This window comes from Lepidochelys olivacea (assembly GCF_965140295.1).
Source record: "Lepidochelys olivacea isolate rLepOli2 genome assembly, chromosome: 5".
NCBI lineage: Eukaryota > Metazoa > Chordata > Testudines > Cheloniidae > Lepidochelys > Lepidochelys olivacea.
Window position 1 is genome coordinate 35,582,714 of NC_140415.1, and position 15,774 is coordinate 35,598,487.

The following is a 15,774-nucleotide window of genomic DNA, read 5'->3' on the forward strand; positions in this document are numbered from 1 at the left end:
GATAAATACCAAAATAAGAAGGTTTTCCCAGTCTGTAACTTGGCAAGATTGGGCCCAATATTGCAGTAAACATGCAAAAAATCCTGTAGTCAAACACCCTTGCTGACTGCATAACATACTGCAGGATCAAGATCATTGTGAGGCAATGAGAAAAGGGTGGGTAAAATACGCTGCAGAGAACTAAGAAATACAGAAGACTGGAAGATAAGGGCACACAGGAGAATGACAAGCACAGGGCAAGCACTTCTCTCTGGCATAGGACATATGGTACATATACACAGCAGTCCTGCTTGAAAGGCACAAAGAGTTGTGCAAGGTAAAACGAAAAGTAGCTGCTTTGAAGCAGTTCTTTCACTCCACAGTGACTATTCCTGACCTACTCTTGCTTATATTTCTTGCATATTAAGCAATACTATTGAAGGCCTGGGCCCTCTACAGCTTGAGGGCCTCTGGCCATGACGTTAATATGACCCTGATCACCTCTAAAGATTTCAAGTTATTTATTAGAGAAACGCAATAACATTATTCTAGACTGCGCCTTCCATTCTACTTTCAGATAAAACAACAAAAATTCTTACCCCCAATTAAAATCCTCTTTTCCCAGTTCTCAGCTTCTCTGAATCCCCCACATCATTACTACTGTTGGAACATTATTCAACTTTTCTCCCCTTAATTATTCTAGAATTCAGTTTCTCAGAAGACCATTCCACTCAATTTAAACCTGCCAATTCTTTATTACAGCCCCAACATTTGGCTACTAGGTGCACATAGGCGTATGCCAGGAAAGCTCTGGGCAGAGAGTGAGCACAAGGAGGGAGCTTTCTGCTTCCCCCAAAACCTGAAGAAAACATTCCCCAGCCACCCTGCAACGGGAGTCACAACAAACTGTTCTGGGTCAGATGTACGAGCCCATCTGACAAGAATCATCTGGGCAGAGAGATGTTGGGGCTGGGGCATACTCCGCCCTCACAATAAGAGGGCACAATAATACTATTTTCACAGCACTGATTGTCTATCCATTTTTGGGCTGGTTCCACAATGGGCCCAAACCTCACCCACAAACTTTACAGTCTCCAAGTTCTCTTTCACCAACTCAGACTCCTATTTCCTCACCAATCTTTCACACTTTGATACTTCTAACCAAAAGCATCTCTAAATTCATTTTCCATTTTAGCAAGAGGCAATGAAATCTGACATTTGTTTAATTCCATCACGAATCGGATGGAGTGCTATGATTGTCTGATATAGAAACATCACACCAACAATTCCCTCTCTGAATATGTGCATTCACACTTCTGTGTGAACATACCAGGTGTGAGATTATGACTCCATTAGATGCTTTCTAGAGAAGTTAATGTTCCATCACTCAGAAACCAGCATTACACCTGCATCATGTGGTATTTAACGGGTGCTGGCTACTGGGCAACAGCTTTTCAGAGAGACTTTTCTCCCACCAAAACAGAGATCATTCATCCAGAACTTCCTCACAATGAAGACAATAGGAGTTTTGCCACAGACCTCAATGGGAGCAGAGATGGACCCTTTGTGGACTTTATAACAATCTCAGTCTTTGTGGTTTATACCTGTGCATTTCCAATTATGTGCATACTTTCATAAAGTCCTAAGGGCATGCCTACAAGGTCGTGCCTTGCTATTACTCATTGCACATTGACAGACACAGATTTTCAGAGTTGCATATGTGAACTAGTCATCTAGCGGAGCCTCTGCAGGCACAATTGTGCATGGTGACTGCATATACAGATGATGCATTTGCAATTTTGTACTAGTGATTCTGAAACTGCACCATATCGCATAGAATATACAGCACGTGTATTTTGTACATTAGATTATAGTACATTTTAATACCGAATATTTGGCAGCTACATTGAAACAGGATTTTTAAATTTTCACACAATCTTAATTTGTTATTTTTGTCAGTTTGTGTGTATTGTACATCTCTCTGACTATACTGTCATATAACAACATGAATAGAATGGATGTTTGAAAAGCACAGTTTTCCTACAGCAAGGGATTTTCACAGTCTGAAATCCTGCAGGGGCACAAGAACTACACTGGACATACACGAATGCTCTGATCATTTGCGTCCAACGTACATATATGAAGTAAACCTGCTCACGAGAATACACAACACACAGCTATTCTAATGGTAACAGTTATAGGACTTGGAACGAAGAGAATCTCGGTCCTACTTCTAGTTGAACCATCAACTTATTCTGTAACTTTGGACACCCCTCATTACTTGACCTGTTCTCAAAGGCCAGATAGCGTGCATGCAGCATTCTGGTTGCAGGTAGAAACGGTATTGATTTCTTATGCTGTTTCCGTACCTGAGGTTTCTTGCATATATTTTTTAAAGGTTACACAAAGTTATATTAACAGCGTGCTGTCATTTGATTGGCTATAAATTAGCTTTACAAATACAACCCTTTTGTCAGTAACAGTCCCAAACAGCACAGGAAAATTAGGGCAACTGTCACTGTAGAATATTGCGAGGGTTTGTTTGCTAATAAGGGTAAGAACCATGATTTTGGAAGAAAAGAATTCTGTAGCGTAAAGCTGAAAAGTAACCATTTCTAAAAGTGAAGTGTGGTATGTTTTATCCATGTGGAAATATTTCTCTCTACAAAATAAAAACATTTGGGCCAAAATCATCCCTGATGTACTGTCAATGAAGTACATTGACAAGTGGAGTTGTGCCATTTACAAATTTGGCCCATTTTATCTATTGTGATGTAGTATTTCCAAAAGATGCATTTCCCTACAAACCCCTGAAAACTGTTACTAAAACACAGTTGTCCTTTGCTTTCAAAGATGCAGATTTTCTCAGGAAGATATTGACAGACAGGAGGTTCTCAGCTTTTCCGATAGAGCTGCTGAAGTCAGTTGTCAAACCTCAAAATACTACTTGTGAAAGCCAGCAGGAGCGTTTTCACAGCAAGAACTGTGCGATCAAATTAGCCAGTCCTAGGATGAGTATAAAGATGTGAACGATGAGTGTTGACCACGTCAGCTGCCCTGACTGACGCAGGGAGATCATGTAGATGAGGGATGGATACACAAATACAAAGGCCAGACCACACGTTGCTCCAGAATATCTGCAAAAAAATGAAAGTGCTTTGTGTTAACTCTAGTTCCTTGGGGTTTTTCCTAAAACAGTCTTCCTGAATAATAATTATTTGCTGTCACAGGCAAAAAAACATTGTTTTCTGTTCCTCATTATCTGCCTCCTCCTCCTATGGCATTTAATTACTTGATAAAGTATTTCTCCCCAGAGCAATCCTACTGTCAAATGAGCCAGATGCTTCTGGAGACAGACTTCCTAACTTTGATCTTGATGTATTTTACTTTCGTTTGAGGAATCTATTTACGTATATGTCAGAACAAGGCCAGATAATATCTTTTGTTACTGTTTAATGTAAATATCAAAGATATGAACCTGGTAACATCCCAGGGGCTTAAACAAAATGTGTATGAGCTCCTAAAAAGCATTTCTCTGGTACTGCAAGAACATGAAGTGAGACAAGCACCAGCAAGGACCAACCCATAGCTACTGAAACCCTTTCCTACGCCTTCTTCCAGTGATGACTCCAGCCTGACTCTCCACTAGCTATCGAAGCCCTCTCCCAGTGCCAGTCTGGCTTTTTGACAGCTATCAAACCCCTGGTGCAACCCAGTATTCGTTATTCACAGGCATTTTTTTCCTATTCAACAAGTTTCAGCTGTCCAATCAGGGAGCAGAAACAACAACATATTACTTAGGTGACCAATCGCATGCCCAAGAATAGCAAGTAGTTGAATTACACAGTTCATGAACCATCCACAGGTTGAAAACTGTTTGGCAACTATCAGTAATGAACACATTAGCAAACATCAGGATCAATTCGCAAACAGAACAACATGCTGAACACACCATGTAATTTATGTTCAGTGACTAATCTGACTAGTTCTATTCTCGGAGGATAGACGTTTTCCCTAAAAATAAATTAAATAGAGATTATAAAAAATAAAAGAAGACACAAAGAGTTAAAAAAATAAAATAAAAATAAAAAAATCTGAGTCCAGCAGTTTCAGAAAATGAGTGAAGAGTGGCTACAGTGACTACACTGGCCCCAGTGCCAATTGCTGTGGTTTTATAATCACATATTCCTGTTTTTTGAAATGCCTTCTTTTCCTGATTGTTGTGTAAAAACCCAGACTAACAACAGGGGAAACTGACTATTCCCAAAGCATTTCCAAATGCAGAAAGTAAACCCTCTGGAAAAAATTGACAATATTTTCTCAATCTCCCTCAATTACAGAAATCATAGGAGTTAGCTGCAACAATAGTAGGTTTAAATAAAAATCAGTCAGAAGTGTGATTTTTATTTCGGCCTTCCTTCTGTCTCAGATTTTTTATTTATTCATTTTTGCTGTTTTTAATCAGTCTCTTTTAAATCAATTTTTAAATAGTCTTTAAAGATTTAAAAACAACCACAAAAACTCCACAGAAACCACTTGTGGTAACATACAAATAGGGCCACACAGTAACTTAGTGACTTTATGCTGAAAAAATCATGTATCTGATTCAGAATAAGCTGGTAAATTATGGGGACCCTGAATGAGATCTGAAGGAAACTTATTCCAAATTCACATCTGTCTGGCAATCATCTCAACCCTCTGAATGACCCTTTCCAAGAACTAGGATTAAACAAAGCTCCATATGTTAACATCTGATAGCACTCTAATTTTTTGTATACTTACTATAAACAATAATAAAAATACAACAGATTGATCTCTGAGACTTTGTCTGGCACCAAAAAGTAAATTTCATTAATATTCAGGACTAGTTCAGAGTGCAAAGGGTACCTACCTTATGATACCTCCTATATTTGGATAGAATATGGCCATTGTCACTCCAAGTCCTACAACTGCTATGTTTAGAACCAACACATGGAAAATACTAGAGAGAGGGAAGAAAAAACAGTTAATATATGTATAATACCACTATGTAATAAGAACATCTTTCACTTATTGTATTACAATTTAAATGTACATCCAGTACGAGTGCTTCTACTAGTAGGACTCATCCTATTAGAGCTAATTAATTTCACAGTTAACTTGACATCTACAGAATATTGCAAGTGCCAGATTCTAAACAGATTTAAATGTTTAGACTCAAAAATTTCTTCAGCAGAGATTATGTATAATTTGGCATTTCTTAAAACATACTTAGTTACTCTAGCATATGAAAATCCATCTGAAACATCTGAAGACAAAGAAACAATACTGTATAACTGAATTCGCACATGAAAGAAGTGCCTGGATCCAGAGAATGAACTGAGCTATATCAGTGGACTAATGGATACCAGAGAAAGATGCATCACAGAATGGAAAGCATTATATAGAATACATAAAAACAAATCTTAATACCCTGCTTGTCACATTTTGATTGATGGATAAGACAAATGTTTAGGTTTCTGAATTTCACTTAATGCATGACCTAAAATTTACATTAGACTGGTTTCTTTTGGATAAACAATGTATTTTCTACTCTTTTATGTTTAGTGAGTAAACTTGAACAGGTTTTGCTTTCTGAATGAACCTTCTAATGCACAGAAAGCATTAATGTTGTTTAGATACTAGTGATAGGGCTGTGCATGAACTCTCGACTCAGAAAATACCTGAATGTCACCTGCCTTTAGGGTCTATAAACGTTTTTATATCTAAATATCAGGAAGGATCTGACTTAGCCACACAGATGTTCATCTGGGAATGAAAAATACCAAATACAGTCAAGACACAAATATTTATGGCTTTTGTTTACCTACTCTTCTGTTGTGTTTATTTCATTTTGACTGAAGTCACCATTTTTTTTTTTCTTACCCAACAAAGGTATGTCTCTGATGGAAAAGGTCAGTCTCTAAATAGATGAGCTTCTAACTATGTCACACTTGAAATGGCATGAGTGAACAATTTAAGGGCTGAAAAGTTAAGTGCTAATTTACAAGGTAGGAAGTGAAATTAATAAAATAAAATGAAATAAAGGGGTCTTATAAAAGTTTAGGGGAAGAATGGATATTTTAACCATAAAAGAATAAGCTAAGATAGACAGCACTAACAACTGTTCTTAAAGGGACATTTCAGAAGGAGAGTAAAATGAATATCCTTAATTACACAGCTAGCGTTTTAATAGCACAACAAGAAAGGGTGGGCATTAGATTTAAGTTGTCCACTGGAGAAACACCAGATGGGGCTTTAAGAAAAACACTGAATATTTGAAACTTTATATAAAAGCAAAGTTACAATACAACATGAACATACTACATCATCTATTACTTATTCATCATCTAGTTAGTATTCAGAGAACCTGGTTAAAGATACCGGCTTGCTGGCTGGGAAGCCCTCCTTCTTGGAATATACTAGAAAGGGTGACCAAATTTCTAAATACCCATTTTTTTTCCCCAGCACTTCTCTTGTGTACATACATGGTGTGAAAGATTTTCCATTACAAGGACAGTCCATATTTTACTACCACAATTCCACAGGAGGAAGGGTCATGTACTTCCAATAATGTGCAATATATAGTCTTAGTGCAAACAATTTGTCATTGTTATTTGTCATTCTACTTAAAGGGAGATCCTTTACTAGAACATTAAGCAAGCAAGTCAGGGGATCTCTCAGAAGCCAGCATTTTGTCATAAGATTAATCTTTTAAAAAATTTCCTCCCCAAATCATCTAATTCTTGAACACAACCCAACACATGTACAAGTACGTTCCCCTTTCCTGCAGCCTCTCCAACAGAGTACCTCCCTAATAGCAAAAATATGGAGGATATTAATTAGAGACAAATGCTATCTGTGCAGTAAGTTATAAAAATGTTCTTTATGAGCTGCACAAATTGAAGATGTATATCTCTTTTGCCATAAAGAGATGCACTTATCCAGATCAATTTTTGTCCAGATCCCTCTCCCATTCTTTTCATCTGGGTTGTTTTCTTAAAAATCTTTTTCATTCTACATTTTATGTATCTTCAAAATTAAACCTTTTGTTCCAGCTTGCTCCTGGGTAACTCCTGAAATGTTGTTAAAGGTCCAGTTAGAGCCACCTCATATCCAGATTTCACAATAAAGTGTTTGATTTGTAAATATTGAAAATATGGGACCTTTACATTCTCACATACCTATTGATAGGATTTCAGATCAGAACCCAGGAACAGCTGTCCCAATTCACTAATCTCAGCTCTAACGCACAAGAAATAATCAAACACTTCTTAAGGATAAATTCCTGATTTTTAATGAAACTAGCTAAGGGAAAGGGCCTCGGTGACAGGAATTTTAAAAATTGGTCCAAAGCTACTAAGGTGGTCTGGATGAATGGGCGATTTTTTATTTTTGGTGATCTAAATTTCTTTTTAATCTAACAATTACTATGAATAGCTGTATCTGGGCTCCAATCTTGTTCAAGTTTTACCGAGTGTTTGGATGGCCTATTGTTAACTCAATTGAGTTGACATTTTAATTGTGACACTTAATAATAATAAGCCAAATTAGGGAAAGCTAGTCCACCTTACTCTGTAGCCTTAGACAGAGCTTAGAACTCACCCTTTGTCTTCTATGGTTTACATATGGTTTTAATAGTGCATCCTGCCAGGTTTTTAATGTCAGGGATAAAACAGGGATGCAGTGAAAGAAAGAAACAAACAAAAATATAGTGGATGCCAGTTAACAGCACTCCCAATATTAACAACTTTTGGTTAATAGCAACACTGAATTCAATGTTAATGGGATTTGGACAGTGGCAATATGCATACCACTTATTAACAAAAGGAGGACTTGTGGCACCTTAGAGACTAACAAATTTATTAGAGCATAACTTTCGTGAGCTACAGCTCACTTCATCCGATGAAGTGAGCTGTAGCTCACGAAAGTTATGCTCTAATAAATTTGTTAGTCTCTAAGGTGCCACAAGTCCTCCTTTTCTTTTTGGAGATAGAGACTAACACGGCTGCTACTCTGAAACTTATTAACAACGGTCTTGGGAAGAAAGGCCCCACCACAAGCAGGTTTGTGGGGCTGCAGCCAGGGAAGGAAGCACATGGGGCTTCCCGATACCTCTCCCTGTGTTCTTGGGCTGTGTCCTCCCCTGGCACCAGGGTTCTGGGCTCAGCACATCCTAGTACTTCCTTTCCTGGCTGCAACCTTGCAAACCTGCCTGCAGCTGGAGACCCACTGCCCACACAGGAGGTAAAGGGCCCACAACCCTACCCAGCAGCAGAGCCACTGCTTGAGTCCCAGCACTGTGGGGTGTGGGCAAGGCAGCAGAAGGGAGGGAGGCTGCAACCTGGATGCCAGGGCTCTTCAGGGAGAGTGGGGATGTGGTGGGCCTGCATGGTACCTCTCCCTGCATTTTCCAGGCTGTGCCCTGCTCTAGCACCATAGCCTGGGCTCCATGTGTCCTGCGTTTACTTCCCTGGCTGCTGCCCTGCAAACCCGCCTTTTGTTTATTGGCAACTCTCCTTTATTAGCAACTTTTTGCTGGGAACCAAGACTTTGCTAATAAGCGGCACCCACGGTAATAACTTTGTGAGGACATTCATCTTTACTGAGTCTACCCTACCTAGCCAAGACATTTTCTATTTGTTTTGTTATTTTATTCCACATTGGAGGGTAATTTCCTTTAAAAAGATTATGTTTCTCCACAATATTTATTCCTAAAATATTTTAAAGATTCCCTTACCCATTTAAATTTATGTAGCTGACAGCAGTTGGTTTTGATCCTTTCAGGAACATTAATTCCCAGAATTTCAGATTTATCGTAGTTTATTTTGAAGCCCGATACCTGCCCGAATTCTAAAGTCAATTGTTCTATCGTTTTTAACGAGGCTTCTAGATCCTGCAAATATAACAGGACATTGTCAGCATACAAAGCTATTTTGTGTTCTGAAAGAGATGTTTATCAAGGGGCTATTTCTCACATTGAGGGCAAATGGCTCCATAGCCAAAGCAAACAAACTGGCAACCCTGCGCTTCTACCCCTGGACAAAGTAGAAGGAGGGGATTGATGAACATTAACCAAAGAAGATGCTTGAGGATGAATACATAGGGCTGATATGCCCCTATAAAACGAATTTTCAAAACCAAACCTTACTAAAAATCTGGCTGAGGTACTCCCAATTCAAGCCTGTCAAAGTCATTCTCAGTGTTGAATGAAAGCAGCATACAGGAAGAATTATAAGAATTAACATTACGGATCAAATTCAGAGTTCTGATATATCAGATAGGTGCCTGCCAGCAATAAATCCAGATTGGTCTGCGTGAATACATTTGGGCAAAATGGACACAACCTGTTTGCTAGCACCTTGACATAAATGTTAGCATCCACATTTTAATTAAAGAGATAGGCCTGTATGATGCACAATTGGAAAGATCTTTTCCTTCTTTAGGAATGACCACAATTTCTGCTTCTTTCCATGAATCTGGAATCTCATCCCCCTGCAATATACCATTAAATAATCCAGTCAAAACAGGGCCAACACTTGCTTTAGAGCTCTGTAATGCTTCCCAGAAAACCCCTTGGGACTTGAAGCTTCATTGGATTTTAAGTTCTTAACTACATCTTCAACTTTCCGTGCAGCAATTTGCCTATCAAGAGCTGCCACATTATCCTCAGAGCTGAGGTAGTTCCACATTTCTCAAATATTTATTTATGAGTTCAGAATTTGGCTGTTCTGAAGTGTATAAAGTACGGAAAAAGTTAGCAAACATTTCAGAGATCTGTGTGATGCCAGTTACTAAATCTCCTGTTTTATTTCTAATCAGAGGGAGAGCTGATTTATCCTGTTTCTTTTTAAACTTTCTGGCTAAAAGCCTATCAGTTTTATTGCCTGTTTCATAATATTTTTGTTTAATACATCTAACGGTTTGCTCAGCCTTATCTGCTTTTAACAGGTTAATTTTTCCTCATCTCAATTATTTTCTTATATACTCTTTTAGAGCCTGTAGATTTGCGTCTACCTTCAAAATCAGAAAGTTCTTCAATTGAACTCTTCTGCCAGACTCTCATATTTTTGAGGTATGAGGCTTTAGTTATGAGCATCCCCCTCATTACGGTCTTTCTAGCATCCCAGTGAGCACTTACTGAGTCCATCCTTATCGTTTTCTTCTATGTCTTTTGAGACATTTTCTTCCAGGTCTTGAATTCTAAGGGGGTCACATAACACAGCTCTATTCAACCACCAGGCCCTTTGTTTTTCCACTGAGTCCCAGTCTTTTAATCTAATATATGCAGGGGAATGATCAGACCAAGTTATATCTCCCAGACTATCCTTTTAACCAAATTAGCCAAGAAACAGGAATCAGATCAATCCTGGCATAAGACCCTGAGCTGGCTGTATTTCAAGGAATCCCTGTTGAGGTTACAGGGACAAACCATCCCGATGAGTCGAAAGAATAGTAAATATGGCAGGCGACCAACTTGGCTTAATGGTGAAATCCTAGCGGATCTTAAACATAAAAAAGAAGCTTACAAGAAGTGGAAGGTTGGACATATGACCAGGGAAGAGTATAAAAATATTGCTCGGGCATGTAGGAATGTTATCAGGAGGGCCAAATCGCACCTGGAGCTGCAGCTAGCCAGAGATGTCAAGAGTAACAAGAAGGGTTTCTTCAGGTATGTTGGCAACAAGAAGAAAGCCAAGGAATGTGTGGGCCCCTTACTGAATGAGGGAGGCAACCTAGTGACAGAGGATGTGGAAAAAGCTAATGTACTCAATGCTTTTTTTGCCTCTGTTTTCACTAACAAGGTCAGCTCCCAGACTGCTGCGCTGGGCATCACAAAATGCGGAAGAGATGGCCAGCCCTCTGTGGAGATAGAGGCGGTTAGGGACTATTTAGAAAAGCTGGACGTGCACAAGTCCATGGGGCCGGACGAGTTGCATCCGAGAGTGCTGAAGGAATTGGCGGCTGTGATTGCAGAGCCACTGGCCATTATCTTTGAAAACTCGTGGCGAACCGGGGAAGTCCCGGATGACTGGAAAAAGGCTAATGTAGTGCCAATCTTTAAAAAAGGGAAGAAGGAAGATCCTGGGAACTACAGGCCAGTCAGCCTCACCTCAGTCCCTGGAAAAATCATGGAGCAGGTCCTCAAAGAATCAATCCTGAAGCACTTGCATGAGAGGAAAGTGATCAGGAACAGCCAGCATGGATTCACCAAGGGAAGGTCATGCCTGACTAATCTAATCGCCTTTTATGATGAGATTACTGGTTCTGTGGATGAAGGGAAAGCAGTGGATGTATTGTTTCTTGACTTTAGCAAAGCTTTTGACACGGTCTCCCATAGTATTCTTGTCAGCAAGTTAAGGAAGTATGGGCTGGATGAATGCACTATAAGGTGGGTAGAAAGCTGGCTAAATTGTCGGGCTCAACGGGTAGTGATCAATGGCTCCATGTCTAGTTGGCAGCCGGTATCAAGTGGAGTGCCCCAGGGGTCGGTCCTGGGGCCGGTTTTATTCAATATCTTCATAAATGATCTGGAGGATGGTGTGGATTGCACTCTCAGCAAATTTGCGGATGATACTAAACTGGGAGGAGTGGTAGATACGCTGGAGGGGAGGGATAGGATACAGAAGGACCTAGACAAATTGGAGGATTGGGCCAAAAGGAATCTGATGAGGTTCAATAAGGATAAGTGCAGGGTCCTGCACTTAGGACGGAAGAACCCAATGCACAGCTACAGACTAGGGACCGAATGGCTAGGCAGCAGTTCTGCAGAAAAGGACCTAGGGGTGACAGTGGACGAGAAGCTGGATATGAGTCAGCAGTGTGCCCTTGTTGCCAAGAAGGCCAATGGCATTTTGGGATGTATAAGTAGGGGCATAGCGAGCAGATCGAGGGACGTGATCGTTCCCCTCTATTCGACATTGGTGAGGCCTCATCTGGAGTACTGTGTCCAGTTTTGGGCCCCACACTTCAAGAAGGATGTGGATAAATTGGAGAGAGTCCAGCGAAGGGCAACAAAAATGATTAGGGGACTGGAACACATGAGTTATGAGGAGAGGCTGAGGGAGCTGGGATTGTTTAGCCTGCAGAAGAGAAGAATGAGGGGGGATTTGATAGCTGCTTTCAACTACCTGAAAGGGGGTTCCAAAGAGGATGGCTCTAGACTGTTCTCAATGGTAGCAGATGACAGAACGAGGAGTAATGGTCTCAAGTTGCAGTGGGGGAGGTTTAGATTGGATATTAGGAAAAACTTTTTCACTAAGAGGGTGGTGAAACACTGGAATGCGTTACCTAGGGAGGTGGTAGAATCTCCTTCCTTAGAGGTTTTTAAGGTCAGGCTTGACAAAGCCCTGGCTGGGATGATTTAACTGGGAATTGGTCCTGCTTTGAGCAGGGGGTTGGACTAGATGACCTTCTGGGGTCCCTTCCAACCCTGATATTCTAGGATTCTATGACCCATGAGTAGCGGAACAATATGAATCTGGATGTCAGAGACCATACATCTCCCACTAGACATCCACCAGATCCTCATTTTCTAATTTGGGCAAATAGTATATGGGCTAAGACATTACACTAAATAATGGATATTACATCCATGTGGTTATAATGATAAAGCGATAGAGTTAAATGAAAACTGGGCTGTACACAACCCAGGATATTTTAGGGCATGTCTACACTGCCCTATAGTTTGGGCTACGGGGGCACAAATAGCTGTGTGTACCAAAGTGCTGCATGGTAAATCCCTTGTGGGGGATACTGCAGGCATGAACTTAAAGTCCCTAGCTCACACTAACGTAGTCCTGTTTGAAGAAGACTACATTAGTGTGAACTGGGGACCTTTAAGTGTGTGCCTGCAGGGTTAACGGGGGGAGTTTCAGTTCAGCACTTCGGTGCACGCTGCTACTCACACCCCATAGTCTGGACTACACAGCAGCGTAGACACGGCCTAAAATACCCTGGGTTCTACACAGCCCAGTTTTCATTTAACTATATCCCGACACCACTAAAACCATCTGAATGTAATATCCATTATTTGCCGTGATATTTTACCCCATACAATAATCTTGTTCTTCTAGATTTGGACTGTTTCTTCTGCTGTCGTCTTTCCTTTCGTCTTGGTGACATATCTTTTTGAGCTGTTCTGGCTCTCTTTGACCTCACGGATTCCCAGGGATTTCTTGGTGATGTGCAGGACCAAAGAAAATCAGCAGATATTGTGAGACTTGAGATAAAAATCGCAAGAGCTGGCAACGCTGGTGATGGCATTCAGAAGGTAAATTGCATACTGTTTACCTTTTCCTAATACAAGAACAAGGGAACCTTCAATTACACAGAAAGGCAGCAAATTTAAAGCTAATCAAAGGAAACACAATTAGCCTGTGAAACTCACTGCCAGAAGATATCACTGAAGCCAAGAGCTGAGCAGTCATATTTGTTAGGATTAAACAACAGCTACAATGAAAGATATAAACCCTCCTGCTTCAGGGCAAGCAACTTTCCCTACAGGCAGATTCTCTCTTTTTCCCCACTTGCTCCTTCCTCTGAGATATCCGTTATTGGCTAGGGTCACTGAACCAGATGGACTACTAGTCTGATCTGATATGACAATTGCTATGTTTCTAACCTGCAAGTCCCTTCTTCTGTTTAAGTAAAATTCACAGCCCATCTGACCTTCAGGCTATAGAGATAGCTCATCCTCACTCTAGGGAGAAGGGCACAAAGAAGGACAACAATTTCCCTAGTTTTGATGTAATTCAGGAGGACATGTGCGAACAAATGAAAACAAAATCCCTTTAACAAAGTTAGCTATTTGTAAGGATAAGAAAGGAGGTCTGTGAGGCAGGGCTGCTACCTCAATCAAACTGGAGTCAGACACAACAGCTGCTAGAAACAGGCCCTCAAATGTTAGGAATTTTTCCTGGGGGTGGGGGCAGGAGACATCTTACAAGAGGACGGTTATTACACAAAACCTTCAACATTATGGTAGGTACAATTCGTCCAGGTATAATCTGACTAGACGGGGTGCTGTCATATGGTGAACCCCTGAATGATCACCATTAGGGTTGCCAACTTTCTGATTGCAGAAAACCAAACACCCTTGCCCTGCCCCTTTCTCAAGGTCCCATCCCCTGCTCACTCCGTCCCCCATCCCTACATTGCTCGCTCTCCCCCACCCTTGTTCATTTTCTCCAGGCTGGGGCAGGGGTGCAAGAAGGGGTCAGAGCTCTGGCAGGGGGTGTGGGTCTGGGGTGGGGCCAGGGATAAGGAGTTTGGGGTGCAAGAGGGGCTCCAGGCTGGGGCCGAGGGGTTTGGAGCGTGGGCTTTGGGTGTGGGACGGGGCTCAGGGCTGGGGTACAGGAGGGAGTTCGGGGTGTGGGCTCCGGGTGGTGCTTACCTCAGGCGGCTCCTGGAAGCAGTTGGCATGTCCCTCTAGCTCCTAGGTACAGGGGTAGCCAGTGGGCTGTGCGTGCTGCCCCTGCCCACGGGCTCCATCCCCATTTCCAGCCAATGGGAGCTGTGGAGCCAGGGGCAGAGGCAGCGTGTGGAGCCCCCCTGGCCACCCCTGCACCTAGGAGCCAGAAGAAGCAGCCAGCTGCTTCCAGGAGCCATGTGGAGTTGGCCACTGTGGCCAACAAGACTTTTAGTGGCTTAATCAGCTGTGCTGACCAGAGCCACCAGGGTCCTTTTCCAACCAGGAGTTTTGGTCGAAAACCGGACGCCTGACAACCATAACCACTGCAAAAGCAGAGTCTTGATGGTGCTACCCTCTCTGGAAAAGTCTAGAATTTTACTTTACTGAGAATATATTTAAGATTTCAGAAACCTTAAATCTGATTCTGTATCAGCCCCTTTACCCCTAGCCAGCCTACTGGGGAATTCCCCTGGTGGGACATAGTTGACTCAGTGATTGTACCACTCCCCCTCAAAGCCCCCACCATAGAGAAAGTAGTGAAGGAAGCCTGTAGGATTAGATGGGTGCATGGCCCACTAGCTATATTCAGTTGCCAGAACAGCCCCTTAAGAGCTGTTGCAGCAAAGCATAGGTTGGAGTAGCTTCAGGAGAGTTCTAATTTACACTGGAGGCCAGGCAGGCTCCCAGATGGTCCCACAATTTGGATGCAGCAAAGATAACTGAAAGCCATCTATGTTCCACCCCCAACTCCATCCTTGCATTGAGTGGCACTTAGACAGAACAGCAGTTCTAGCCCCTTTATTCTAATAGCAACAGGAAACAGGAGGGTTGGGATCTTAATCAAGTCTCAGTGATGTTTCATATTGGAGGATTAATCTCAAAGAACATAGGAATGGCCATACTGGGTCAGACCAATGATCCATCTAGCCTTGTACCCTGTCTTCCGACAGCAGCCAATGCCAGATGCTTCAGAGAGAACAAACAGAACATGGCAATTTTTGAGTGATCCATCCCCTGTCATCCTGACCCAGCTTCTGGCAATCAGAGGTTTAGGGACACCCAGAGCATGGAGTTGCATCCCTGACCATCTTGGCTAATAGCCATTGATAGACCTATCCTCCATGAACTTCTCTAATTCTTTTTTAACCGATTTATACTTTTGGCCTTCACAACCAACCCTGGCAACAAGTTCCATAGGTTGACTGTATTGTGTGAAAAAGTACTTCCTTTTGTTTGTTTTAAACCTGTTGCCTATTAATATCATTTGGTGACCCTGGTTCTTGTGTTACGTGAAGGGGTAATAACACTTCCCTATTCACTTTCTCCACACCATTTGTGATTTTATAGTTCTCCATCACATCCTC

General features: G+C 41.6%; 1 protein-coding gene across 4 annotated transcripts in view; it reads right to left on the bottom strand.

Moving 5' to 3' along the window:
- Window positions 1-518: 518 nt before the first annotated feature.
- The window catches only part of SLC38A9 (solute carrier family 38 member 9), a 75,039-nt gene continuing 59,783 nt past the window's right edge, over window positions 519-15,774 (bottom strand). For all 4 annotated transcript variants that reach the window (XM_084628689.1, XM_084628690.1, XM_084628692.1 and 1 more), the window contains 2 exons: window positions 4,871-4,960; window positions 519-3,116 (listed from right to left, as the gene is read on the bottom strand). In XM_084628689.1, the coding sequence (XP_084484815.1) occupies window positions 2,951-3,116; window positions 4,871-4,960 (256 nt within the window). In that variant the 3' untranslated portion in view covers window positions 519-2,950. The remainder of the gene's footprint in view (window positions 3,117-4,870; window positions 4,961-15,774) is intronic.